This window comes from Necator americanus, chromosome I (genome assembly GCF_031761385.1).
Source record: "Necator americanus strain Aroian chromosome I, whole genome shotgun sequence".
In the NCBI taxonomy this organism is placed as follows: Eukaryota; Metazoa; Nematoda; class Chromadorea; order Rhabditida; family Ancylostomatidae; genus Necator; species Necator americanus.
The window spans coordinates 3,278,132-3,305,278 of record NC_087371.1 but is presented as its reverse complement, the minus strand read 5'-3'; the positions used below and the strand labels follow the sequence as shown (position 1 = coordinate 3,305,278).

Genomic DNA, 27,147 nt, shown 5'->3' with positions numbered 1-27,147 from the left:
CTCTTCATTTCCATTTTATCAACAACAAATATACAACAATGAATTAATATCCTAGTCGTTCCAGCAGAAGAAAAATCCTGCAGTAATAAAAATGAAGTGTTGAACATTCGTGAAAAAGTAGAAAACGTAAGGAATTCGGAGGAATGTGTGATGTTCGGATGTATTAATTACTATATTTTTGCCCCATAGATGGACATATCACAATAGCAATGATATCGACGAGACCACAAAGACGTTCATTCTTTCGTGGTGTATCAAAAAAGAAGCGGCATTATTAGGGGTCCATATGTTTTTTGACCGTAAAAAAAGGTTGTTCACTTTTTATAATCTGTACAAAAAGGCAGTGAATACTAGACCCAGTGATGAGCATCAGATCGTTGTGCCGTCAATTGTTTAAACAATGGCATCGGCGGTGGTGTGTCAGTGGCCAACCCAGCATAGTCTAATGAAGGTTGCAATCGCCTGAATTGTAAAAAAAAATTGAACTATGCTGAGATCGTTAGCAGAAGAAGAACTTACCTTTTGCTAAGCGGCGTAATCTGCGTTCGTTCAAACGTCTTCAGAGGTTGCCGTGGCGGTGGTGCCTCCGATTTCCCTACATGTGCAAAAACTGTAGATCCTGAAATGAATTCTCCTCTCAGGTTTCGAGCTCTTCAACTGTTCTGTTCACGAAATGATTTAGCACATAACCAGCTGTTAATAATTTACTATAACCTACTATCATTCACAAAGAAGACGTACCGCTAAGTACTCTGCCTTAGGTGATAATTGGTTTTCTCCTTTTCTTATAGAAACCGAATTTGACCTTACAAAGACTTGCAACTCCGAATGAAGTTGCAACACCACTCAGTTTGCAACTCCGAATGGGACTCCCGCGTAGGTCTGCAACTCCGAATGAAGTTGAAACTTCCACGTAGGTGCACAACTCCGAATGAAGTTGCAACTTCCACGTAGGCACACAACTCCGAATGAAGTTGCAGCACCACTCGGTTTGCAACTCCGAATGAAGGTGGGACTCCCGCGTAGGTTTGCAACTATGGATGAAGTTGCAGCACCACTCGGTTTGCAACTCCGAATGAAGTTGCAACTTCCACGTAGGCGCACAACTCCGAATGAAGTTGCAGCACCACTCGGTTTGCAACTCCGAATGAAGGTGGGACTCCCGCGTAGGTCCGCAACTCCGAATGAAGTTGCAACTTCCACGTAGGTCTGCAACTCCGAATGAAGTTGCAACTTTCACGTAGGCACACAACCCCGAATGAAGTTGCAACACCACTCAGTTTGCAACTCCGAATGAAGTTGCAACTTCCACGTAGGTTTGCAACTATGGATGAAGTTGCAGCACCACTCGGTTTGCAACTCCGAATGAAGTTGCAACTTCCACGTAGGTGCACAACTCCGAATGAAGTTGCAGCACCACTCGGTTTGCAACTCCGAATGAAGTTGCAACTTCCACGTAGGTGCACAACTCCGAATGAAGTTGCAGCACCACTCGGTTTGCAACTCCGAATGAAGGTGGGACTCCCGCGTAGGTCCGCAACTCCGAATGAAGTTGCAACCCCCATGTAGGTTTGCAACTCCGAATGAAGGTGGGACTCCTGCGTAGGTCTGCAACTCCGAATGAAGTTGCAACTTTCACGTAGGCACACAACCCCGAATGAAGTTGCAACACCACTCAGTTTGCAACTCCGAATGAAGGTGGGACTCCTGCGTAAGTCTGCAACTCCGAATGAAGTTGCAACTTCCACGTAGGTTTGCAACTATGGATGAAGTTGCAGCACCACTCGGTTTGCAACTCCGAATGAAGGTGGGACTCCCGCGTAGGTCTGCAACTCCGAATGAAGTTGAAACTTCCACGTAGGTGCACAACTCCGAATGAAGTTGCAACTTCCACGTAGGTCTGCAACTCCGAATGAAGTTGCAACTTCCACGTAGGTTTGCAACTATGGATGATGTTGCAACTCCCACGTGGGTTTGCAACTCAACTGAAGGTGCAACCACTGTATACTTTCAACCTTGAAGGTTTTCTCAACCAAGTTGACTCCAATTTTCATATATGCCACGAAACTTCCGAAATTTTCAAAACTGTGTATGGATTCCTATTGTGAGATCTGTAATTTAAGCCTTAAGCTTGTATTCACTTCTCGCACTATGCAGTGGAAGCTGCAGCTCCATTTGTTTTCAGAAAAAAGGAAGGAAAAGAAGGCTTTGATGTCAAAACCAAAATTATTCGAACTTTACTAGACGACTAAAGGAACAATTGCAGCTTCTCCATCGTAATATCAATTCTAATTACACTTTCAGACTGCATTTTTGGCCCATCTATGTATGTCACTTGATTACCTATAACTAATTACATGAAATACTTTCAAAATCCTCTATGAATCATCTCAGAAAAACGAATTTGTCAGTATTGAGCCTCTGTCTTCGCACCGCTTCTGCTACTCTCCTAAGAAGTTCTGCCACCAGAAAATACCAGAAAATGATCTTAGTCGTAGATTAAATGAGTCTCTTCAGTACTCAATTTCTTGTCATTTTTGGTCGACACCTTATAAATATAAGTGAAATAGGAGGATCGTTGAAAGGGAGAAAGATCCAACCTAATAGGTCCGGTTTCTCCGGCAAAGATGTCCTAGGCGTTGAAGCCAATTGTGGCGTTGACTCCGGCGGTGTACGTTTTTTCTTCGGTCGCCGTCGGCACATAAGCACACACACGGTGACAAAGAGGATAATTACCAAAATAATAACCTGGAGAACAAATTCTTTGTAGTTAAAAATAATTGCGTAACGAAACAACTCCTTCATTACCAAAATCAGGAACAATTGAAGTGCATAATTTCGTGGACATACTGGTAGTTGTTCGCTGATCGGCGACAGTCTAGGCGCTTCAGTTTGCGTCTCCTCTTTTTGTTTGTTCATTCGCTCATCCTCTTTCTCTGCTTGCTCCAACGTTTCGCTGTCAGTAGGGATGATAGTGATAGGGAGCACAAGACGGGCTGGCTGAACGCTGTCCGCACGTACTTCTAGCTCCAGATTTTCGGTAACCTGCTCGATATAGTCTTTGTGAAAAGGTACAGGTTGAGAAGGAGAAAATGGACCTACCTCTCTATCGGTGCTAAAGGCCTGATAGTAGACTCTTCCTCGGAGTATGTCGGGGAATGTGAAGAAAAGTGCAGAGTGATTTGCGACGGGATCAAGTGATATTCGACCATATTGAGGAGTCGAAGTGATTAAGAACCTTGGTGTTGATCCCTGAAAGGAAAATGTTCAATGTTGTACTTGATCCAACAAGGGAAATTGTATATATCCGATAGAAAATCCATGGCGCACGCATGAAAATTTAAACCTTAAAAAATTTTAGGTTGCAATTAGTTTATAGAAAGTGTCTCGTGCCATCTCGCAAAGGTTCGATTCATTTCTACTCGTCTCGTTTTCGGAATAGATTGGTTTCGCTTGCACTGATAGCGACTCACTCAGAAAAAAAGCTGTGGATTTAGGGGAAATACGCGTCCTTGATTGTGGGATGAAAGAGGGAGTATCTGCTAGGCAGAGGAAGAGAGTGCGTCGCGGTAGATGCGTCGCGACCACCCGGCCGTAGACATTCGGTGCCGACTGATGGTGGGTGCCATATGAAATCTGTTCTTTTTTTTTTTTTGAAAAAAAAAGTTTTACCTGTAAAGCACTAGCATTCAATTGGCTGGCAGTTAACGGAATCGCATTGTTTGTCTCCACAATGACCGGTTGCACAACAACCAATGGTTTTACGACAATATCAGAACGATTTCGAACAATCCCTTTCTCAGTGTTTGCCAAGACAAACTCGAAACTATCCTGAAAATTCAGACACTTTAGTCCAAGGGAATCCGAAAGATAAGTAAAAAAAATCACTACCTTATAAGAGTGCATATTAAGCTGAGCGTAAAGAATTTTCCCGTCATCGATATCCTTCTGTGTGAATTGTTTTGCTTCTTTTTCACCGGCTACCCAATAGAAGGTCCCATTCTCAGGTCCGCTAACTATCTTAACCAAAGAAAAGTATGCTAAAACCTTCTACGAACAACCCATCTATACCTTATAAGTAATCGCTGATCTATTTCCATTCGAATAAGCACCAAGATGGGTCCTGAACGGAGAGCAAGAATTTTTGAAGATTTGTATAAGAATTCCAAAATCAAAATTAATTACGTACCGATTCAGCACCACGTATGTTTTTCCTTGTGGATATTCAATTGTGGTATGGTTTTCCAAGGCTAAGTCAAGCGGTTTGAATCGAACCACGAGAGCACGAGTATGACCTTCCACGGAGAAGACGAGCACGTCATGCGATGAAAGAGTTGTTGAAGAGGGAGCATGACCAATTGAAACGACACCTTCGTTGATCTGTGATGAGGGCGAAATAGATTTTTTTTTTGGATTATTCTATGTTTTCCTACGTTACCGATTTATTCTAAAAGATTTATATGGACCCAGACTTGAATCCCTTTCAAGTACATTTGAAAATTTATGCAATTTTCCTAGGACGTCGCTGAAAGGTATCTGCCGACGTCCTAGGAAAAGTTCAAAATTCACAAATGCTCATGACTAAATCGGCCGCAAATCGCGCTAACTCTCCCCTTCCACTTCGGGATTTCGGCATTTTCTTATACAGATGGAAATAGAACTGTGAATTTTTTTTCTTCTGAATTGAACTTATGGATCAATTAGAAAATTATCAACCTGTTCCTGACTGAACATGCTTCTTTTCTGCCCGTTCACTCGAATCTCTGTACCAGCCGTTCCTGGATGTGTAATTTCGTAGACAATTGACTGAGATGGAACGTGTGGATGTGAGGCGGAGAAGAGTTGTGAAGAAATTGGCATAGAACCGGAGTTTCTGATAGAAAGAGAGGTTGGAAACTTTGAAACCTGCAACAAATCATTTTTAATTTCTCACTTGTAAATCCCAAAGCACGAAAAATTTTCCGGCACCCTACCTGAACAAGTGGGTCCCGCAGCGTTGTGATATGGATAGGCAAAGTGACCCTAAGTCTACTAGATCTACGCGTTTTTTCACTCGCAGGAAAAATGAAAAATGTCACCGAGTCATCGCGTGAATCTTCACCCTAAATAGAAAAATTTTGCATCAATAATTTCTTGAAGTAAAATAATAAGAAAAAAACCCGCGAACCCACTCCATGTTTATAGATTAACTTGGTTTCAGCTCGAAAATCAGGCCAAGTCAGCTGGTTAGCCGTTCCGTCAAGGAACTCGAGTACACCATGGCGTGGTGGGGTGGATATTTCCAGAATAAGATTCTAAAATGGGCAGATTTTCCTTAGCACTACGTACATATACTGTATATACTGCACGAATTACATGAATTACACAGTGCAGTACAGTACAGTAGCAAGTACAGTACCTCGTCAATAGCAGATGTGGCAAGCACGGTAGCATCAAGGTGCGCTGACGTCAACGCCACAGATCCTCCTACAAGCATTTTTTTAGAACAAATTACGAAAAAAAAACAGTTCAATCAACTTTTTCAGGGAAATAAAACCTTTTGATGTGGTTAACGGGGAAATTTTCACGTAGTTTTCTGTAGGATCCTGAAGTGCAGCGTATGTGGAAGAGATACGGAACCTGAAATGGATCGGATAGCGTTGGTAGACTGTGGGAAAAGTGCTCCCTATGAGAAATCCCGTGCTTTTTCAAATTCCCAAGAGTTTTACGACGGAAATTACCTGAATTCTTCCTCGATAGGAGTATCGGAACCATTCTTTTGTAGCACAAAATAGAAGGAATCCTTTCTGGTCCATTCGTTTTGAGATATCCCTTCGTTATTGTAAGTAACACGATTCCGATTGATCTACAAATATTATTAATATAAAAAACGAAAGTGAGATACAGAAAAAGAAAACTGACATCGAGCTGACTGAATTTTTCCGACTCCAACGAATCCACCATCAATTTTCCGTGCTTAGGCAGCTTAGAAACCGAATAGAGGATCTCTTCCGGACGAGTCTGTCGGAGAAAATTATTGAAAAATAAAAAAAAACCCAAAACTTTCACAAAAACCCTCACATTTGGGATGTTCGCTCGTAGCGTTTCCACTCCAATTACCGTATTCGCGTTCGGTGATGCCAAAAGTCGAGCGTTAGCCTGAAGAACCGGTGAACTACTGGTCCAACTCTCTATAGAAAACCATTCCGGTCCAATTTGATGAATTCCATCAGACAAGAGGAAAGAGAAGCCTCCAGATCCGGATGCATCTGAGAAAAAAAAACAACTTTTACAGGAATTTCTGGAATGAACTGGAACTCGAAAATGTTTCGATTTTTTACAGTAACCATGGAACTCACTAGGATGCCTCATAAAGACCACCGAAGACTCGTCAACATCCTTCTGTGAGAAATTGTAGATCGCTTTCGACAAATCGTTCGCGTTCACCACAATTCCGTTCGATGGCCGTGAGATAAGGAAGAACACTCCACTGGGAGGAGTGTCCGGATCCTGAACACTCCCCGTTTCATAAACCATGAGTAAATAAAAGATATAAAATTTGAAAAAAAAATTGAAAAAAGTACCTCAGTGTCGAGGTGAGTGTTGGTGATGAGCGTTTTGTCAACGCTAACTCGGAGGATTTCGTTTCGCAGAAGTTGTGGACCTGAAGGACCTTTGGCTACAGTAAGACAAAAAGCTCAAAAGAGGCCACTGATGTTGGGACATCTCAGTATCGTAAGTAAATTTATTATTATTCGATACTTTTGATTTTTATTTTTTTTTTGCATTTTAAATATCTAATTATTTAAAATTAAAAGTATTTAAACACAAATAATTCACAAATTCATTATTCAGTTGTTTTACTATCAAACTGATATCGATTTTAATGTTAATTTTTCTGAGAGTATTGTATTTTTTGGATATTTTTCAAAAATAAATTTATTTAAAACATGTGAAAAATTTAAATAAATATATCCTTACTCTGTACATTACGCTGGGACATGGTAACGTCGATAATTTGTGGTTGTGTGCATGTATGATGCGAAATACATGCAGCAATCGAGAATGAATCCCTACTCGCCGTGGAATCACGATCCGAAACGTACACAACACGTCGTTCACGCAACTCCGTACCACTAAATGAATCTGAAATGCGGCATTTTTGCATCATTTCTGCACGCATGTACGCATTTTTTGATGAATAACACAAAATAACATTACCGATGGAGCTAATATTCCCAACACTCCATGAATCCAGCACTATCCATCCGTACATTGGCTTCTCGACCACATTAATCACATAATCTTCACGATCCGATGATGAGACATTGATGACACCAGTGGAGATCACCGTCGATGCACCCGTAACAACTTGTAGCGGTGAGACCGCCAATGAGACCTTTAAATATAATTTTTAGATGGTAAATCGGTGAATTGGGGACCACGAGGGGCGATTACGGTACTCACATGATGTTCATAAATTTCAATATAGAGCATATACGGTCCCTTAGTGATATGTGGTGAGGTGATATTGAATTGGATCGTATCCCTACCGGAACCGCTAGCGCTATGAATATACTGTACGCGTCCCAAATCGATATCTCGCTGTGAGAAACGCTGCGCAGGCATCTGCGGGGTTGACGTGGTGTTGTCTGTAAAAGGGATTTTCTAGAGAAAATTCTTCCTTCGTGTGCGTGAAGCAACTATAAACGCTAAAATACGCTGAAATAATGCTATTGATTATAATCCGACCTCGTTCCAGAACAAGTGTCCCCTCTTGCGGTTGTTTGATCACGTGATAGATCAGATCATCCGCGGAACTGGTCGCATCTCCAATCTCCAAATGATTCGAGTCAATCGCTACAACACCTCCGACCGGAAGCGATAGCGCGGTGGATCGTCTCAGTTCTAAGGATGCACCCAAAGATCGACGCACTATCTGTACCTGAAGGCAAACAACTTTTCCATTTTACTATTTTTTTCAACTTTTTCTCAAAAGTTCTATGATAAATATGTAGGAATTTTTGATACAACCAAGAAAAGTAAAGAGGTCAAGGAAGACACGTTTTTCTTCCTTTTTCAGAAAGAATCAATCCAAAGAATAATGAAAAATAGTCATGAAACTCATTTGTGTGCATTCCTTGAGAGCGAAGACGAGTAAAAGAGTTTAACGACCGCCCCAACACTTCTCACATAATTATTAAACTAGATTTAGATTTTATTTTTATTAAGCAGTTAACAACCATGCTGTTCTCAAATCCACCAGTTTAAATTCAATTGTTGCTAAACGTGATGAATCCTTTAAATTCTCGGAAAAAAATCTCAAAGACCTCAAAAACCAACTTCTGCTTTTAAACTCTGATTCGCAACTCGCACTGTGAACGGCTCCGAACCGACGGTTCCAACATTGTAAGAGATTTTTCCCCCGTTTATATCCTATAAATAAATTAATAAACGATTATTGATAGAAACCAGCCGGGAAGCGTTCACTTTTTGAGTAAATGTCCGTGTTGGTCGCCTTGATCTGTGATGCTGGATGAGAAAATTATCGGATTGTGTCTGATAAACGATGTCTTCCAGTCGAATATCCAAATTTGTAATGATGGACAGATTCAGGGGTCCCACAGCTGAAATTTCACGGATTTAAAATAGCGGTTCCGCAGGAGTAAACAGGAGCAACAGTAAACGGATATGAAGTGGAAAAAAATGACGTACGAAGGTTAGGAGTGTCACCGGGAAGACAACAATATTCCAAAAGACTTTCGCCTAATCGAATGAATGGATTTGAGGCCAATATCCGCACGAGACCTTCGACTGTATGCTTCCCATCGCTTACGGTATAGCTGAAATAAAAACACGATTTTGTCCAGAACTTCTGAATTTTATTTTTTTTCAAATTATGTTTCATCTATTATTTATTTTTGTAATCTCGATGTAAGATTTACGCCTTGTTAATTCCAATCATGTCCAGCAGACCAATAAAAATCAAAAAATTTGGTTCATCTTAAGTAAATGGTGATTTCGCGGTGCAATTTTGTTGAAAAAAAATACATCCAGAAACACTTAGATAAAAATACGCTGAATCCGAATTGAAGCCTGAGATGTTACAAAAACGCATGGGACCCCAATGTTCAGATGGGTTTGAACGAGTACGACGCATTTTTAGTGGCTATCTTGTCCGGAATTCCAGAGATTAGAACGTGGAATGGGACCCTGCTTTCTCCACATTCTATTCCCACAAAGATCACCATATTTTTATGTTTTCTAGTGGGACCCGATATGAATAGAGGCTTCTTTTCTAAGTAAACCCTTACTTCTTCAAATACTTCAGATTCGAGATTGATTGGGACCTACGAAAATCACAAAATATGGCATTACCTGATCGTAAAATTACTTTTGTGACCAAGATGTCGGAGCATTATTTTTCCCTGTTGAAGATCCTTCTCAGTGAATGCGGTCATCGGATGATACGGGGAAACAGTGGAAAGCACGGCAGCATCCTGAAAAAAATTTGCTATACCGATAACCATCGAATTTTTCGAATATTCGTCCTCGAATTTTCGCTGTACAGCAACGGGATTGGGCCAGAATACTTAAATGGGCCATATCTATTTATATCAGGATCTAAAGATTCATCAAATCCAAGATCACAATGGTTTTAAATGGTTTCTAGGGCGCTTTTCTTCCCATGGCCGTGCAATGACCGCTCAATCCTCGCATTTTTCCCTTTGCATAAGGCTAATCAAAGCCGTTCCACTGATTGTTATTGATTATTACTGATTTATTCTGATCATTTATTTATTTATCTACCTACCTTGATAGGTTGATAAAAGTTGAACTGCAGTGGAGCTCCATCCGAATCGTCGTCCACCCAATCAAGCAGGTACGGATGAAGCACTCGTTCGCCTCTTTCGACTATCTAAAAAAATGCTACCGGGAATCGAAGCGCTAAAAAAATCCATAAAAAATCGAAAACCAACTATAGAAGCTACGGGATAACACTTATTTTGGTGCAAAATGGTGCCCAATCGAACCTGAATCGTATCACTGCCTTGTAGGCGTGGCCTATTATCATTCACTGGGATGATGGAGAACGACATCCACAGCGGTATACGTCGTCCTTTGCGGAACGCCGATTCAGCGATGAGGTGAAGGCGATCCGTACGGGATTCGGATCCAGAATGGGAATAGATGAGACTGTAACCGAAGCTTATTTTATTTCAGGATTAAAATTCATGCTACTACATCCGGAAGTTTCCTTTTACCCTCAGGATCCTTAGAAAATCAATAATAGGAAACTACAGAAGGAATGTAAGGACTACCGTTCCTCGGCAATATCCTTGGTGGTGAAATTCATGCCAACCACGAGTGTTTTGTTACTGGATCCTGATTTTAGCATTAGAACTCCTTGTATGGGTGCTAGAGCAAGTTTAAAAACAAAGAATGAATCGTCTGGAGTGGCTAGCGATAGGGAATCCGAAGTGATCTGAAAAGAAACGAGTTTTGAGCCAATTTTTTCGCCTCACACAAAATACAGAACGAATAGAACCCACAAAAAATAAATAAAAAGCTATAAAACAATACAAAATAGAGAAAAATGCCATTTACCGTAGCCATTTCTCCTTCTTGAACAACTACCGTACGATTTACCAACTGTATAGAGGTTTGAGTAGGTAGAAAAATGATCTAAAAATGATCTGATCTGATCCAGCTATGTAATTGGTTGATAGCAACATCGTGATCCTAAAAGGGATCCAGAAACTGACCTCAAACCGAAGTGATTCCGAGAAAATCGCCGGCGTGATCACACGAAACAAAAAGAAATCATTAATAATAGAGTATTGCATGAAATGCAACTTGTAAGAGATCAATCGATCATCAAGATCCTAAAATTATCCGATTTTCTGGTGTGTCGCATAATTTTCCCCGTAATTCAACGGCAAAACGCTTACCGCTTGTGTGAAATTCGATGAAACACCAATTCTACGACTTTTTCCGTTGATTTTTCGAGAAAGAATCCCATATTTGGGTGGTTCCTCGATATGGAAAACCAGCTTGTCAGGCGGATAACTTTTTGGAAATGTCCACGCGAAAAGATTTGCTCGACTCAACGTGCCCGATTCAGTTCCGTTCAGCATAAAAACTTCTCGATTGAAAACCTGAATATTCCCTAATGAAGTTTGAAAAGAAATAATTTGAAAAGATACCCAAACCTTTCTTTTTTCGTTTTTTTTTACGTTTTAAATATTTTAAGTCAAATGTTAAGCTGATTATTGAATAATTTTAAAGATTGGTAAATTTTTCAGTATTTCCACATATACTCCTTATGCAGAGAGTGCCAATCTGGCACCAATTTATCGACGCCAGAGGAATGAAAGGCTTAGTTGGCACTGGGGGGGATTCGAACCTCCGACCGATCGTGCGAGCACGGCAGAACCTCTTGCTAACTGCGCTACATCCGTCCCGAAAAAAAAATAGAATAATAATAATAATAATAATAATAATAATAATAATAATAATAATAATAATAATAGTAATAGTAATAATAATAATAATAATAGCGTAAAAAAGTAAATAAACTAAAAAGAATCGAATAAATAGTGAATAGATAAATAAATAAATAATAAAATAAGAAACTTAAAAAATAAAAAAAATAGTAGGCGCAGATAAGTTCATCAGTGCACTCATTTTCATGCTGATTATTTTGCTAAGGAATTAAATGACACTTAAAAGAATTAGCTTAGCGATCTTATAGAGCAGTCGCACTAAAATAATTCAAAATTGATATAAAGAAGAGAATAAAGATATAAAGGAGGAAATACTGATCTCCTATAAGTTCGAAAATTTTAAAATCATAGTGTTTATAACTTATTATGCGTCATATCTAGTGAGATCGAAACGACCAGAATAGCCTGGATACGGTAGGAAACTCATTCGGCAGAAGATCTGCGTAAAATAAGGCCAGAGAAGCTTTCTAAGCCCCTCAGGCAACTTGCCTCACCCATAAAACCTCCCTACTGTGTAGTGTGGATCATTTTTATACACCGTAACCGTTATTAAACGTTTCAAATATCACTTCGTCCTTTGAATTCACCTTCACCCCTTATCAACGGCCGAAAAATCACAGGTCGAATTTTTTTTTACAATTTGGAGATTTTCCATGGAACATTTTTGACGTGAAATACCTCTAGCAAATCCCTCAAAATCCTCACCTTCACGTTCATTGGAATAAACATTAGCCGGAAATTGTGAATCATCGACACATAATCGCCAGATTCGACCTAGAATTCGTGTTTAAAGTCGTGATTTTCAAAAATTTTGCGGAATTTTTGCCGTTCCAATAACTTTAGCGAAGAAAAAAGCTGGATTTGGATATCAGTTGGTCCGGAGAGTCACATGGTAATCCGCATAGGTTGATGCGGATGTCGACGACAGCGCATGCGCCACCGGTGGGTGAGTAACAGATTTTTGGCCACTAAGGACCCATTTGATCACAAATAGGTCATATTTTTAAAACGGTGATTTCTCCTAAAAGTGTTAAGGGTGGAAGTACGTTCTGAGGTTTTTTTTGTAACTTTGAAGCCTTATTCAGAATGTGGGTAATAAAATAACTAAGTAATTACTTTAGATCCATTATTTCTGATCAACGGGACCCATAACGCATATCAGGAACCCTAGTCCTACTAAACCTCACTATCTGAAATTTGGCAAACTTTTAAACTACGGAAATATGAGCCACAAAAACACTAAGCACACTAAAGAATCCAGTTTTGGTGGGATTTTCACCTGATTTACCTTATTCCCAATAAAAAACAAAAAATTACGGAAGAACTTATTAGCCTGAACACAAACACAGACGATTTTGTTTGAAAATGAATTCTATTAGATCAAAAAAAAAATTTCTCCATACCTGAAAACTGAACATATCATGAGTAGGATGATGACTGCTTGTATGGCGAAATCGAACAAGACCTCGATCAATCTGGAAAATTATGTTCAGGAAGTGTAATAAAGTTCGTGGATCATTTCGAATCTCTAAAACTTCCCTTAGGTTCGTTAATCTTTAAGGGAGGTGTTGGAGATTTCTATGTTGCAAAGAAAAAAATGGCAAAATAAATTTACATGGTGAGACGGTACTGATTTAGTTCTATTTCCCAACCACTACATTTTTCCTGCTATTGAGAAGTACTCTTTTTTTTTTCTTTTTTTTTCGATTCCTATTTTTTGCATCGGGTACAAACCGACAAAATAACAATATTTTCACCACATTCTTCCCGGAACTACTGTAGTTAAATACAGATAAAGACGTTAACCGATTATAGGAAAATAAAAAAAAAACAAAAAAAAAATATATTTAAACAACAGAAGTCCGCAGAGACTCATCTTGTTCCAAGAACATCGCAAAAATAAGACTTTTGAGAATTGTTTTCGAAAAGTTACCTGATTTTGACTGAAAGTGCTACATACAGCAAAATGACCATGTTCTGGACTGCATTCCACCACTCCGTGGTCTGGAAGTCCAACAATCGAGAACGTGATCGGTAGGTCCGGAACGGTTGCGGTGAAGGAAAGATTACTAGAAGCACAGATATTCACTGTTTCACTCACGTACTTCTTTAAAAAGTTTCTATAGTTTCCCTCTTTTAACGCTTCGCCACGCTACAACTCGTCCACATAAATAGTAATAATAATAATAATAATAATAATAATAATAATAATAATAATAATAATAATAATAATAATAATAATAATAATAATAATAAAGCACATTTTTTGTTTTTTTTTTGCAGCGGCGATAACACGGCAAAAAGTATGGAAGCATACTTTTTAGTCACCTGTCGTAGCGAGATCGCAGTAACTCACTCAACTTTGTTGTTTTCTCAATCCCGGACGGCTCGGAGCAATGCAACTAACTATATTCATTCGCTCATTCATTCATTCATTCATTCATTCATTCATTCATTCATTCATTCACTCATTCACTCATTCGTCCGTTTGTTCAGTCATTCATTCCTTTGTTCCTTCATTCATTCATTCATTTACTCGCTAATTCATTCATTCATTTATTCACTCATTCGTTCGTTCATTCGTACAGCTGCCCAATTCCACATTCCGCTTATTCATTCACTCATTCGTCCGTTTGTTATCTCAATCCTTTCTCTGTTCATTCATTCATTCATTCATTCATTCATTCCTTCATTTGCTCACTCATTCCTTCACCTGCCCATTTCCACACTCATTCATTCATTTTTTCATTCATCGGTTCATTCGTCCATTCATTCATTCATCCGTATTCATGGACATAATCATTCAATCAGTCAAAAGTTCACCTACTTTGAGGTAATCAAAGCCGATGAGTGATGCAACAGTCGAACTCCAGTGTTTGTTTTCAGTCGAACCTCTACAGGTGTACTAACGGTATGCAACGTTAGCACCTAAAAATACAAACATTTAGAATTTAATCAAAAAAATTTCTGTCCTACAGAAAACAAAAAAAACCGACCTGTGATCTTGCATCTCCATCTCTGGCCACCAATCGTAGAACACCTTTCTCGAATAAACCCTCATCATGAATGGATACCTTTAAAATAGAAGAGAAATTAAGTTTTTTTTTTCGAAAAACATTTAAAAATCCTTAAAAGTGAAGGGAAATTTGTGTTTCTTTTGAGGTTATCCAGGAATGTGCACTAATTTTACTGCGTCCAATTCTTCCCAAAAACTCACCATTCTATTAATGAATTGTCTTTGTGTAAATTCAGTTACTGTAGCATTTCGAATCCGTAAATGAACACCACGCCCCTCAACCACTTGCACTCGAACCTAAAAATTAGTGCTGGTATCGTAGGAGTTCCCGAAAATGCCACATCGGTGAGAAATTTGCTAGTTCATTTAATCCACTGATACCGTACCGTAAACCAAAAAATTAGCAGATCCGCTGCAGGGAACGTAAAAATTAATTACTTACTGGAGACTTCTTCCAAAAGGTTCTCTTTTTTTTCAAAAATTCCTTCCGAAAAAAAGGAAACAGAAATTTTCCAAAAAGGATTAATCTGAACGATCTAATCTAATCTAAAAATCTAATAAAAATCAATAATCTAATAAAAAATATAAATAAGGAAAGGAAAAATTTGCAGTTTGCCAAATACCTTATCCGGTCCGTCGTCTGGATCCGATAGTATGATTTGGTCAGGAGCGAGAATCCGGCTGAAAAGGACCGATTATCAACCAATCTTTAACTGTTTTCTTCTTGAACATTTTGATGCGAGAACTGGTACCGAACACATTTCTCAGCAAAGCATCTGAGAATATCTGATGATTCTGTGATCTAGGTAACTAGAGCACATAAGAAAATCTTAATGCTGAAAAATACACGAATGTACACTCATAAAAGATTACAGAAGCCCTACATAGTCACATATGGAAGTTGCGAGGACCAGTTCTCGTCCAACTTCGAGAAACACCCCACTACCTTCCTTTGGCGGAGATTTTGATCACTTGGCCTCGTTTTGCCTCTGTCAGTTCCGGAGGGTCATTCACCGGGTTGATACGGATCCGAAGCACATACGTTGCTGAGTCGAGCCAAGGAAAATCGGTCTTCTTAGAATTTATGTCCAGCTGGAATCACAAAATATGGTTATTCCACCCCTGCAAATCACAAATATTATAATTTAATAAAAATAGAGAGTAAAAAAGTGTAAAAAGTAAATAAAAGTAATAAAAACCACAAATGTTATATTATAGTAGGTATTATGTACAGTATGTACAGTAACAGAAAATAAATAATGAATATTTAATATGATAAAATAAATAAACATAACAGCGATACAAAATCAATATATTTGCAATGTAGCAACTGGTAAAACAGATGATCACAGTGTACACAGAAGTATTTAGCCATCCTAGTACCGTAATCCATTAAAGGAACCGCAAATAGCTCCTTTCCCTTGTGATTATCTTAAATATAAACCAGAAGGTACAAAAATTGAAAATCGACCAATTATACTTTTGAAAATATGGAATATTTCTAAGAAGAAAGGAAGAAAAAAGAAAATTGGCGAAGTTAGGTTGTTTTCGTCAAACTGAGTAGCTGACACAACACAAATAACTAACGTCTAAATAAGAATGGATTACGGTAGGACGAGGTCGCTAGGATTCGTTCTTTTTAGTGTAAAAGTGCATCCTCCTTGCGTGATGAAGAGAAAAATAGTGAAAATTTACGAAAAGGTTAAAATAGCAGTTGTAGAGACATGATCCTGGAAGAAACCTCGCTGCATTTCCCCCGTATTTACGTATTTTGGTAAGTAGTAAACAAGTAAATAACATATAAAATTCTGATAGCAAGAGCAGTACGGATAGCAAGGATTGTAGTTGGCTGCATCATTCGCTCCAGAAAAAAAGAAAAGAAGGGATTTGTTAAAGAAGAAGGAAGTGGTCTAATTGAAAGAATGAAAAAAATGAAAAAAAAAATTCAATGTATTATTTATTCTACAACATTATACTCGGCTATTAGCGACGAACGATCTTGCCTGAAATTCCAACTGATCCTGTGTGGTTTCGCTGCCGTCATGGCGGTATATGACATTTCTGGACAAAAGTTGACTATAGTCAAATGCGGAACATGGTTGACCGTCAAGGATTAGCGTCCCATGATGGGGACCCTCGACTATCTGCAAAATCAATAACATTTCACAAATTAACTTCACTTGAAAAAATCAGGTAATTCATCAAAATACAATATAATATAAAATAATATAATATAATACAATATTATAGTATACAAATACATAAAGATTAAAATATATTAAACATTAATTAAAGTTAAAAATTATAAAAATTATAAAATTCAAAAGAAAAAGTTAGCGAAATCATGGGAACTCACGGAAAATGTGATCTGCTTGTTCGATACGTTGAAACGGGAATGTTCCGGCAAAATGTAGATATTTTTCCATTGTAGCGGCATCGATCCACCTTCGTTGACCTAAAATATTGTAAAGTAATCGTGTGCGAGTTAAACAACGAAAAAATAATCAGAGCTCTTCTCCGACTCTTAAAAATTCCTTATAATTTCATCTTATCGGCTATAATCAAGCAACCAAAAAAAAAATAAAAATTTAAGAAAAAATATCAATGACTTCGCAGAAGAATAGATTGCACTTCCAGTGTAAATCGTAGCTTTCGAGCAAATTTAAAGGAAAATAAATTGATTTTCTTCTTTAAATAATAAGAAAAAGCGAAAATAAACCATTTGCTAACATCAAACAAGGCGGTCTGTACAAATATCGGTTTTCAGAATATTGTAGAGGTACCGTACAGCAGAAGAACTGGCTCTTATACAGACAAGCACGGCCAAAAAGGTAACATCGACAGGTTTTCCTCAGATATTGGACTATCCGTAAAATTTCCAGGATGCATCGCCTCCTTATGTAGCATTTTTCCACACTTTTTCGAACCAATGAAATTTTTAGAAATATTTTTCCCCTTATCCAAATCTTTCTGGATAGGTTATTTATATTTAGCACAGAAGAACACAACGCAGATTCCGAATCCATGTATCCATGTGAAGTCATGGACTCGTACAGCGAAGACAGAAATTGTATTTGTCAAAATCGCAACAAACTTTTCCACTTAAAATTATTTGAAATTCCCGCCAAAATTGGCATTTTACAAAGTTTGGGCAGCATTGATAGGAAAAAAACCCTTTTAAATAGCCATCTATTTTTAAGTATAAAAAAGATTCTTTACGCAGTTCCTACAGTACCTTTAAGGGTTACTTTAAAAAAAGTACTATGTTTCGGAAGAAGGAAACTTATTATCCCTGTACTGTATGTTTGCGGAAGAAGTTCCTGGACACAACTTCTCGGGAATTTTTGAAGAATTCTTGAATTTTGAAGCCGGAAGAAAAATAACATCTTCCCCCGCCTTAAGGGAAATATGAAGAAAATGACAAAAAGGATTTTTTTTACGTAGAACGATTATCAGCAAAAATTGTGCAGAATCAGAAAAAAAAGCCGTAAAGAAACTGTAAAATCCCGTAATGATGAGCGATCATAAATTTCAATTTCAGGCACAGAAAAACGAATATCGATAGGAAAGTCAGTGACTTTTTGATGTTTTTGAAAAAAAACAGAAAAAAAAAATCATGATCACCTCCAACGGTTCAGCTACATAGATCGGCTGTAACGTCGACGGTGACACTGTTCTCGTCGACCCCGGTTCTGATTTTGTGTTGCTGAAAATAATTCGAAGTAGTAGTAGGAAAACTGACATTTTCCGGAAAAAAAAAGAAAAAAACCATTAGAACTAAAAAAAAACCACTAAAAATTCAATGAGAGAATCACTGTTGTGCACACCTTTAAAAAAACAAAAAATTTGAATTTAATCTGGGGGAAAAAAGTTTTTGACCGTATGTCGGGAGTGATGGTGTGTAGAACTCCCAAAAATTATCGAATTATTCCAGAAATACTCGAAATGTAAGTCAAACGAGAAAAAAGTTAAAAAATTGAACTGGTCCAGATGCTGACAATTTCAAAATTCGTTGCATTCGATTGATGGAAAAACAAGAATAACTGGAATAAACGGATTTCTCCACGATATTTCTTTTCATCTCCCCAACCAAATTCTTTCAGAAAGCTTCAGAAATTGTTGTTCTGGAGCGCAGAAAACTCCAGACAAAAATGTTGAGGGAAATTTCCCCCCGATCAACCAACATATCATCTGATTTCTCACATGTACCACCACACTTCCATGCGTTACCAATCCGTCTTCATTCGTGGAACATTTATCACCGAAGAAAAACACGTTGCCCTGTGATTGTGTTCGTTCTCGGGCACTTTTGTGTAATCCGTTATCTGTTTCTCTGACTGTCTGCTGCCTCTTATTTTCCTGTTATAACATAGATGAAATTGTAGGGAATAATGATAGGATGACAGGACAGGAAAGAGGATGGGAAGACGAGATGACGGAGGAGGGATTCATGATAATTGCAAATTGTATCGCATTCGCTGGCTATTTTACTAAAATGTGGACGGTACAAATTTGCATGGAGTGCACGGTTGTCATAATTTTTTTTTGAAAAAAAGTACAAATAAAGACTCATGTGAAAGTCCAAGAAAATAACAAGTTCTATAGTGAAAATGATTTTTTTTTCGAAAATATCTCTTTTTTCCAGAATTAGTTAAAAATCATCTCATTTCTTTTGCACCATTTCACCAATCACAAAAATGTTTTTTTTTATTTATGTTTTATATTTTTGAAATATTCTATCTCGGAAATATTTATATATTATTTAGTCCGGTGCCTAGCGTTAGACTAAAAAAAAAAGAAATTAGTGGCAAATTTAACAACTCGAGGAACAACCAGAGCTAGGGTGACCTTGGTTTTATTTACATTTTATATTTTTTAAATATTTTTTCTAAAAAAGTGCATATTGTTTATTACCAGGTTTTTTCTATATTTATTATTATAATTGTTGTAATTTGTTCGTTATCGAATTTATTTATCTAGAGTGAATTAGAACAGAAAAAATCTTTCGAGTGACCAGGAACAGTAGGAGGATGAAAGATGGTTGTAACCCTGATTTTCAGGAAGCGTATCGTGTTGTCCCGTCAAGCTTTTGCTTCACTCTCTTCCACTTCTTCATCAATGTCAAAAACAATTTGCTCCACCGTTCCCCGTCATTTTTTTATTGTTAGAAATCTGGCAGTTTGTCCACAAGACTGACATCTCTCGTTCCAGAGGAATTTGTCAGAGCTTACCGAACGAAGTCGCGGTTCGGTTGATGTGCCCACAATCACATTTCGCATTACGTGCCACAATCCAGATCGAATCCTTGCAAAGCTCGCTACTCACTTCCTAACCTCAATTCCCCCCTCATATCCCCGTCTCGATCGTCTAAAACCCAAACATAATGTTGTCACAAATTCTCGCCGTGGCCACGGCGTGTCCTCGGACGAAATCGTCAATAAAATAGCAGTGTGACTCGATAACGAGTTACAGGTGCAGCCGATGCCTCCAGAGCTCTTAAGGGTCGTTCGTTCGGTCGGTCGTGAAACGTTTGCCGACGTAAACTGTGAAATTGTCCCATAAAACTTTGCCACTGCATAAACGCTGCATTACAGCCGCCTACGTAACGCTACCGAAAATAAAAGGGGCCCACATAAGAAACGCCGCAAATTCTTCTGTGAGAATGTTGACCCGTCAGTAAAAAATCTAATAATTTGATAGAATAAATAATAATAATAATAATAATAATAATAATAATAACAATAGCTTCATAGGCAATAACTTTTGGTCCATTCGATCCTTCAACGGAAAATGATAACGTTTCAGGGAGGTTCGATGTATTCCTTCTATACTGATCGTTCGAATAATTATTCGAAACACCAGAATTATTCGAAGAATTCGAAAAACTATCACCATCCGAATGTTTAATCAAATCGAAAAAAATCAATCAAATTGTCTACTTAAGGATTCGAAAATCGGAGAGGAAAAAAAAGTCATAACCGGGAAGGTCATTATTTTTTCTTTTTCCTATTTCCGTCTTCCAAACTGGTCTGTGTGACCCTTGAAATTTGAGGATTTTATGGCAAATTTGGAAATTTCCCAGCAGTTCAGCAATATGCTCTTCTAAATGCTATCAATGACAATTTTAAGCCAATGCTTCCGAATTGATGGGGAAATTTGAAAAATTTTCAGACCATTTAGAAAAACGTGGATGGGGACAGTGTCAAAGCAGGAATAAAATTCTTAACCAACGAAAATAGGTCTGGATTTATACTAGAGATTTATATTTATTTGGAATTTATATTTATTATATCATATTATTTATATTATGTAATTTTTATATTTGGGATTAATATTTATTTTTGAGGTATCAATCTTTCTACTCAAGTTCAATGCGAAGACGGTAGATCCATGCTCAAGGATCCGTAGCTAAACAACCCCTGGGCTCTTCTGGGGATAAATCTTCGTAATAATAAACTGGAACGGTTAGAGAAGGACCTGCTCCGGGTTCCGTTAAACTAAAAGATGTATCATTGTGCTGCGCAGGCCGTGCTCGATCAAAACGTGTCGCAATCCGCGCGTGCCCCATCGCATATCCCGTTTACTTACGGACGAAATGACGGATCACAATGGGAACGGCGGGACAAGAGCGGAGAATCTGCCCTTTCGAAAATATGCAGCAAATAACTAAAAAAGAATAACTAAAACAAAATATAGAAAAGAAAAAACGTTCAGGTAGTTTCAGGGACTCTTAACAATTGTAGAGAAAGCGAGGGAGATGTAGAAGCAGTTAGGACTGAAGAATATTATACTGTTATTTATTTATTTATTTATTTATTTATTTATTTATTAGTTCAATAACGTGCGAAAAGGATGTGACAAGGATGAATACAAATAAATTATTATTAAGATATATATTTGATGGGACCCTATTTATGGCCTGACTTTCCGAAAAATCTTGTAGTTATCAGAGAGCAAAAAATCGCTCGAGGTATCTGATGGTGGGAAAAAAATTATAATTGTTGTTTTCTCAAACACACATAGTAAAAATGAGTACAAATAAACAATTCCGTAAAATTTTAAAAAATTAAAATAAAGCAAACGTACGTAAAATACTGAATAGAAATACGGATAGCTAAAGTGGGTTCAGTTGTATTTTTGTGTATATTTTTCAAAGTTGCTTATTTTTAAGCACAAAATGCGCGTTCGATTGGAGCAGGATGAATGGCGGAGAGAATAAGCGCCAGAGAAAAGAAATGTGGTTAAGAGGACATGGATGCGTCACGGTAGCCCGTGTCAACATAAGTACCACTGACTATAAACATAATCCATGTCATGTGGATATTTTGTGAAAGAGTATTTATTTAAATTCCGGCTGAAACCTATTCATGTTTATGACTATTTTCATAGAATATTTTGCTGCCGGATCTCCCCCGTGTGTGACCACAGAAGTCATCCCGGAATTTTTTTCCACAATATGTTTAAATTACGTTTATATCATATACACATTGTCACTTATTTTATTATTTATTTAGCTTCATCCTATACTATTTCTCTTTATCATTTATTATTTGTTTCTTATTTTGTTATTTATTCAGTTCTATTTATTAGTTTTCTTTTTTTTCTGGCAAAAAACGGACCGAAGTCCTCCTCCACGCTGAAAACTAGCGATTGCTCCGAAAATTACTCCGAAAATTAGGAACTTAAGTCGTGCTCGTGCCTCAATTTCCCCTCTTCTCCTTTTTTTACGTATCCTTAGTTCAGTACGGTGACCATGTCGCTAAAAAGAAAGAAAAGACGAAAAAACGAGGACAGAAAAGAAGTAAAACATGTCTTACTGTCATCATAAGCTGAAACCACTCTACTCGACAACAATGAGGTAATAATAATGAGTGTCCAGTAAAAATTATGGGATTAGCCGGTTTCGGGCAATAACTATTGCTGAATGAGCAAAAAATAGAAAGAAATATCTTAAGGAACTAGAAAAGCGCTGTATAAAAACCACCGGATACCAGTAAATCCACGAGGAGAATAGCGACCGGATCGAATATCTGGATCGGTGAAGATGAGCAGTTTATTTTCCAACCATGATCCACTATTTTTGTATGTATGCGAGGAAAAAAATGGAAGTTATGAAGAAAGAAAAAAAACTTTTTGAATTATAACGCAGTTGTAATTGATTTTTTTCGTTTCTACTGAATAAATGGTCCTCTTGGAGGCACTTCAGTGACACTCAAATATTTTGGCAACGATCCAAAACGCGGATTAATATCTCATCATATACAGAAAACAGATTATTTTATTAAGAAATTCTAAAAATAAAATAAATAAAAAATAAGTTATGTCATATTACATAGAAAAGGGAAGGAAAGGAACACGGTTTCGATAAAAATAAAAAAACGGGAAATAGACTTTTTGAAAGATATTTTCATTTACAAACTCAAGCAAAAAGTAAAAATTTCGTTTAAATACGACATTGAATATCGAAAAAAAATTCTCAAAAGTAAAAAAATAATAAAAGATTTTAAAAATAATCTTAAAAAAATTATCTCCTAAGGGGGGCTAACAATGTTTCAGCCATTCATCACCAAATCTCGTACATTATTCCAGGAATCAATGAAAACATACATACCCAATGAAGAGAAATTTCATAGGAACGAAGGAAAATGTAACTTCTTCGATTTTCCTTTCCAATTTTTTTTCTTCTCTGAAACCTTAAACTCTCAGCAACTTCTCTTCTTTTTTCCTCTTCTCCAATACCTCACTTTAAAAACCATCGGCAAAAGGAGAGAAAACGAATTTTCTTTGCATAACTTTAAGAAACGAGGTGTAACTGCATGGAACTACCACCTGGAGCTCGGAGAATCGCAGAAAATGAGGTGGAGAGGTTCTAAGGAAGCATAGATAACGTACATACGAGCATATGTTTGCGATTTTCTTACGGAAAGAAGTAAAAGAGACGACGGAAGCTCATCAAAGTGCTAAATTGAATATATAATCCATAATCTATAACCTCATAGAAAAAAATTAAAGGACTGTTCTCAAAAAAAAAGAAAAAAAAACGAATCCCGAGTCATCATCGCCTCCCACCTTATCTCCTGATTTTTTTAAAATCTTTTTCCTCTTGTTCTAAAACAATAGTGTTTTCTTGTTGTTTAGTTGCTTCTCAAAGAACTTTTCAGGATGGACTCGTTCATTTGAGCACATTTCTGTTAAGTTATTTGGACTTTTTAGAAATTTCCATCAAATTCGAGCAGCAGCTTTCGTTGGAATTTTCTAAATCTCCTCTACTTCATGCTGACGAGGGATTTCCACCAAATTTCGCTAAAATCAGCTCCGAATCTCATTTTTCATTAGTGAGTCTGAGATCTGAGATCTAACGGCTGGCGTGGAAAAAAAATCCACCAAAGAAAAGTGAGGAAAAAATAGAGAAAAACAAATAAAAAAGAAATGAATGAAAAAGAAATGAATAAAAAGAATAAATCAAAGTGAGGAAATTCATTTTAAAAAATCATAGTGTAAAGAAATTTCTGTAGAGAATCGCTAAATATTTCCCGGAGAATTTTTTTCCACAAAGCTTTTCCCTCATTCAACAAATCCTCTCGTCTCTGACTGTGTGATCTCCACCGGGATCCTCTTTTTTTCCGGTAATTTTCATGAAAATGCATCCATCCATTTACGGATGGACGAGAATCTCGCTGTCTCTGGTTATGGGAGCCACCGACCGCCACCACCCCGCTCATCCCTCATAATATGCCCTCATAAATCACCGCAGCAGTTCAGGGTTTACCGAGGTTTTTTTTTTAAGATAAGTGTATTTATTCTAGAAATCTCTCCTCCACAGGCCATCAAGTCATATTGAACCCGAAAGTAATCCTAGAAAATCCTAGAAAATCCTAGAAAATTCCACGAATTCTCGATGATCCCTTAGGAATCGTTCGTGGATCGATTCTCCGAGCTCTAGCTAATCTCATCGATGGTGTCAACATTTCAACTATGTGTGGCCGGTCAGACGTCCGCCGCACACCGTCGGTCGCGCTTTCCTAGCAAGTTGAGCCCTGAGGGCCCGTTGTTACACCTTCTTCTTCCTGTGTGACGTGAGATGAGGCGGCGGCCGCGGCGGTCAACGAATAAACAATAATTGATTTACAACCAACAAATGAGCGCCGGTCGCTAATAATAAGCGAGGGAAAAGTGCACGAAATTTATGGGGAATTTTCCCGGGGAAGAGAGAGAGAGAGAGAAGAAAAAACAACGGATGGATCCACAGAAATCAGAGAACCAAAATCAATCACCGTGCACAAAAACATGCTTAATGTTGAGAAAACATTACATTAATCTCAAAGTCGACTCAATCCAAGAACTCACCCGCATAACTTCGTCAACAATAAATTTGAACCTTGATAGAAATCGCTAACACATCCGTGCAAAGACAACTCATCCACAAGCACTCCTGGAAAAATAAATAAGTTCAAGTTCGGTTCCTTCTTTTTTTCACCTCAAAAGCTCAAGGAGGGGAAAAAACGCCAACATCAGCTGTTTTCCGAGTGCATTCTGGCGCGGTTCGGAGGCGTTCTAAGCGACTGAATCGCTTCTGCTTTCGGTATTCATTTAAAAAATAGAATAAATAAATACCGGCAAACATTTCAATGGAGATAATTTCAATGGAACCAAAAAATACTCCGATAAATTCACAAGCACGACACGAAGAGTGTTCCAATCGCAAAAAGAAAAAAAAAACGTAGCGAGTAAAGAAATTTAACTAAAAATTCCCCTTCCGTGGTTCAAAATTGCAGCTTATGAAAGTGAATCCCGCGAAAAATACAATAAAATTTTCCTTTAAATACTTGTGAACCTTCTAGGAGGGTTTTTGTTATTGAAAACAACAAAGAAAGGGGAATCTTGAAGGGAAAAGTAGAAAAATGTGTAGATAGGAATATTTAAAACTAGAAACATTGCAAAAAAAAGAGAAACAAAAATAAATCAGGCTTTATGTGGAGAAATTTCATTTGTTTCAAAAAAAAAACATGCTGTAAGAAGAAGTTTACTATATGACTGGTTTAGGCACTTGAAAACCTCAAAATTTCAGCCGTATTGAAGAATTTCATGGAAGAGATTATTCTCGATTTCAAACTGATTTCTGGCAAAAGAAAAATACAAGAAAAAGAAAACAAAAGGAAAGGAATAGGAATAGCGCAAAAGAAAAGTCTATGACAACCTTTTGGCTACGGTTCGGTGAATTTACTTCCGATTTAACCATATTTAAAGTTAAATTATTAAAATTTGCATGGAAAATCCTGAATCGCTGGATCACAAGGCCAATTCGATTTACTATTTCTGTTTGGGACCGCTCGAAAATTCTAGAAGTTTCTCTTTTCAAAAATAAGCGAGATGATCACCCGTCAACCGTAAGAAAGTGTCAGAAATTCAATCTCTACTGGTTTTCAACTACGGTTTTTTGGTGTTTACGTGGTTTCCAGGATGTGCTGGATATTTTCCAATGTAGCACTGAAGAACGTTATATTACTAATAGTTTAAAATTGGATTCACTAAATTTTGCGATTTTAGATTTTTGTTCAGTCACCTAGGATCGCTGTTTTCGCTTTTTGAATTGGACCATAAATCCACATCCACCATAAATCCATCCACAAATCCACTTAAATTAATTTCAACTTGAAGAATAGGAAAATTTAGTGAAATCTCAGGAGAAATTCGCAAAAAAAGAAGGATAAAAGATAGTCCATCACTTCAGGCTAGACTAATGGCTTTTAATGATTTCGAAGCCAGGAAGTGCGATTCCAGACGTGCTATCCTATACCGAGTAATTTCTTGATTTTTCTTTTCTTTGTTGTCAGCAAAATCCCAAAATCCTACCCATACCAGGAAAAAAACCAGCTATCGACTCGCTTTACTAAGCAATTTTTTTTCAAATTTTTCTTCTTCCAAAACCTCTGCAAAATCCTAGCCATACTAGGAAAAAAAATCAGCTATCCACTAGCTTTACGAAGCAATTTCTCTATAAATGTCAAGAAAATTAATCCAATCCCAAGAATCACCATGCACTTCCCAAAGTGCGCCGAGGTCGCCGCCTTGTTCCGGAAGTGTGTTTATTTCCAAGTTATAGCTCTCAACAAGGGATTAGTGGCAATTGTTGCTGGCGGGAGATGCTAACGCATGGACGCACACAAACATAACATTTGGAGAACGATTGCTGAACGGAAGCGAAACGAACCATTCGCGGATGAGCACAGCGACGGGGAATACAGTAACGAGTTTAGACCAGCTGTAGAAATATGCACGGAAGTGTCGGAGATACATTTCACCGACAGCGACACCTTCACACCGACATCCAAATGCGCTACGGCTACCGTATCCGCTAGGAGGCTATGTCCAACCACTGAGAAGGTGATGTTTCTTGATGGTGATAGTAGAACTATCGGTGATCCTTTAAGTTCATGGAATATTAGGTCGAATGTGATCGAGGAGACGATCAGCGGCAGAGACAGTGGGAGCACCGCCATCCGCCATAAAACACGGCCGCGAATATGCGGCTGCGGACTACACACACACGCACACACACACATACACACACGAGCGGCATTTGTTCATCCATTTATTCATCTTAACGGGAAACAACAACTGTCACGGTCCGCAGTACGGGCCACA

The 27,147-nt window shown here is 37.8% G+C and overlaps 1 protein-coding gene across 2 annotated transcripts; it reads right to left on the bottom strand.

Moving 5' to 3' along the window:
• Nucleotides 1-350: 350 nt before the first annotated feature.
• RB195_004351 (uncharacterized protein) lies at nt 351-27,002 on the bottom strand (the record flags this gene model as incomplete). Of its 2 annotated transcripts, none has more annotated exons than XM_064182158.1 (46): nt 351-462; nt 520-619; nt 2,601-2,748; nt 2,809-3,045; nt 3,103-3,252; nt 3,673-3,831; nt 3,892-4,020; nt 4,072-4,123; nt 4,190-4,380; nt 4,717-4,905; nt 4,974-5,102; nt 5,172-5,294; nt 5,399-5,466; nt 5,537-5,619; nt 5,721-5,845; nt 5,902-6,000; nt 6,061-6,248; nt 6,339-6,489; nt 6,564-6,643; nt 6,961-7,125; nt 7,201-7,378; nt 7,447-7,631; nt 7,732-7,924; nt 8,323-8,415; nt 8,470-8,606; nt 8,695-8,822; nt 9,358-9,479; nt 9,794-9,898; nt 10,014-10,176; nt 10,302-10,465; nt 10,588-10,665; nt 10,746-10,865; nt 10,932-11,138; nt 12,192-12,260; nt 12,890-12,961; nt 13,420-13,555; nt 14,314-14,414; nt 14,483-14,560; nt 14,704-14,799; nt 15,126-15,183; nt 15,449-15,594; nt 16,506-16,646; nt 16,859-16,957; nt 18,127-18,208; nt 24,850-24,934; nt 26,714-27,002. In XM_064182158.1, the coding sequence occupies 46 exons, from the start codon at nt 27,000-27,002 to the stop codon at nt 351-353; spliced, it is 6,003 nt and encodes a 2,000-aa protein (XP_064033424.1). The 2 variants fall into 2 exon arrangements, with proteins under 2 accessions (XP_064033424.1, XP_064033425.1); XM_064182157.1 differs by having other exon boundaries at nt 2,851-3,045.
• Nucleotides 27,003-27,147: the final 145 nt, after the last annotated feature.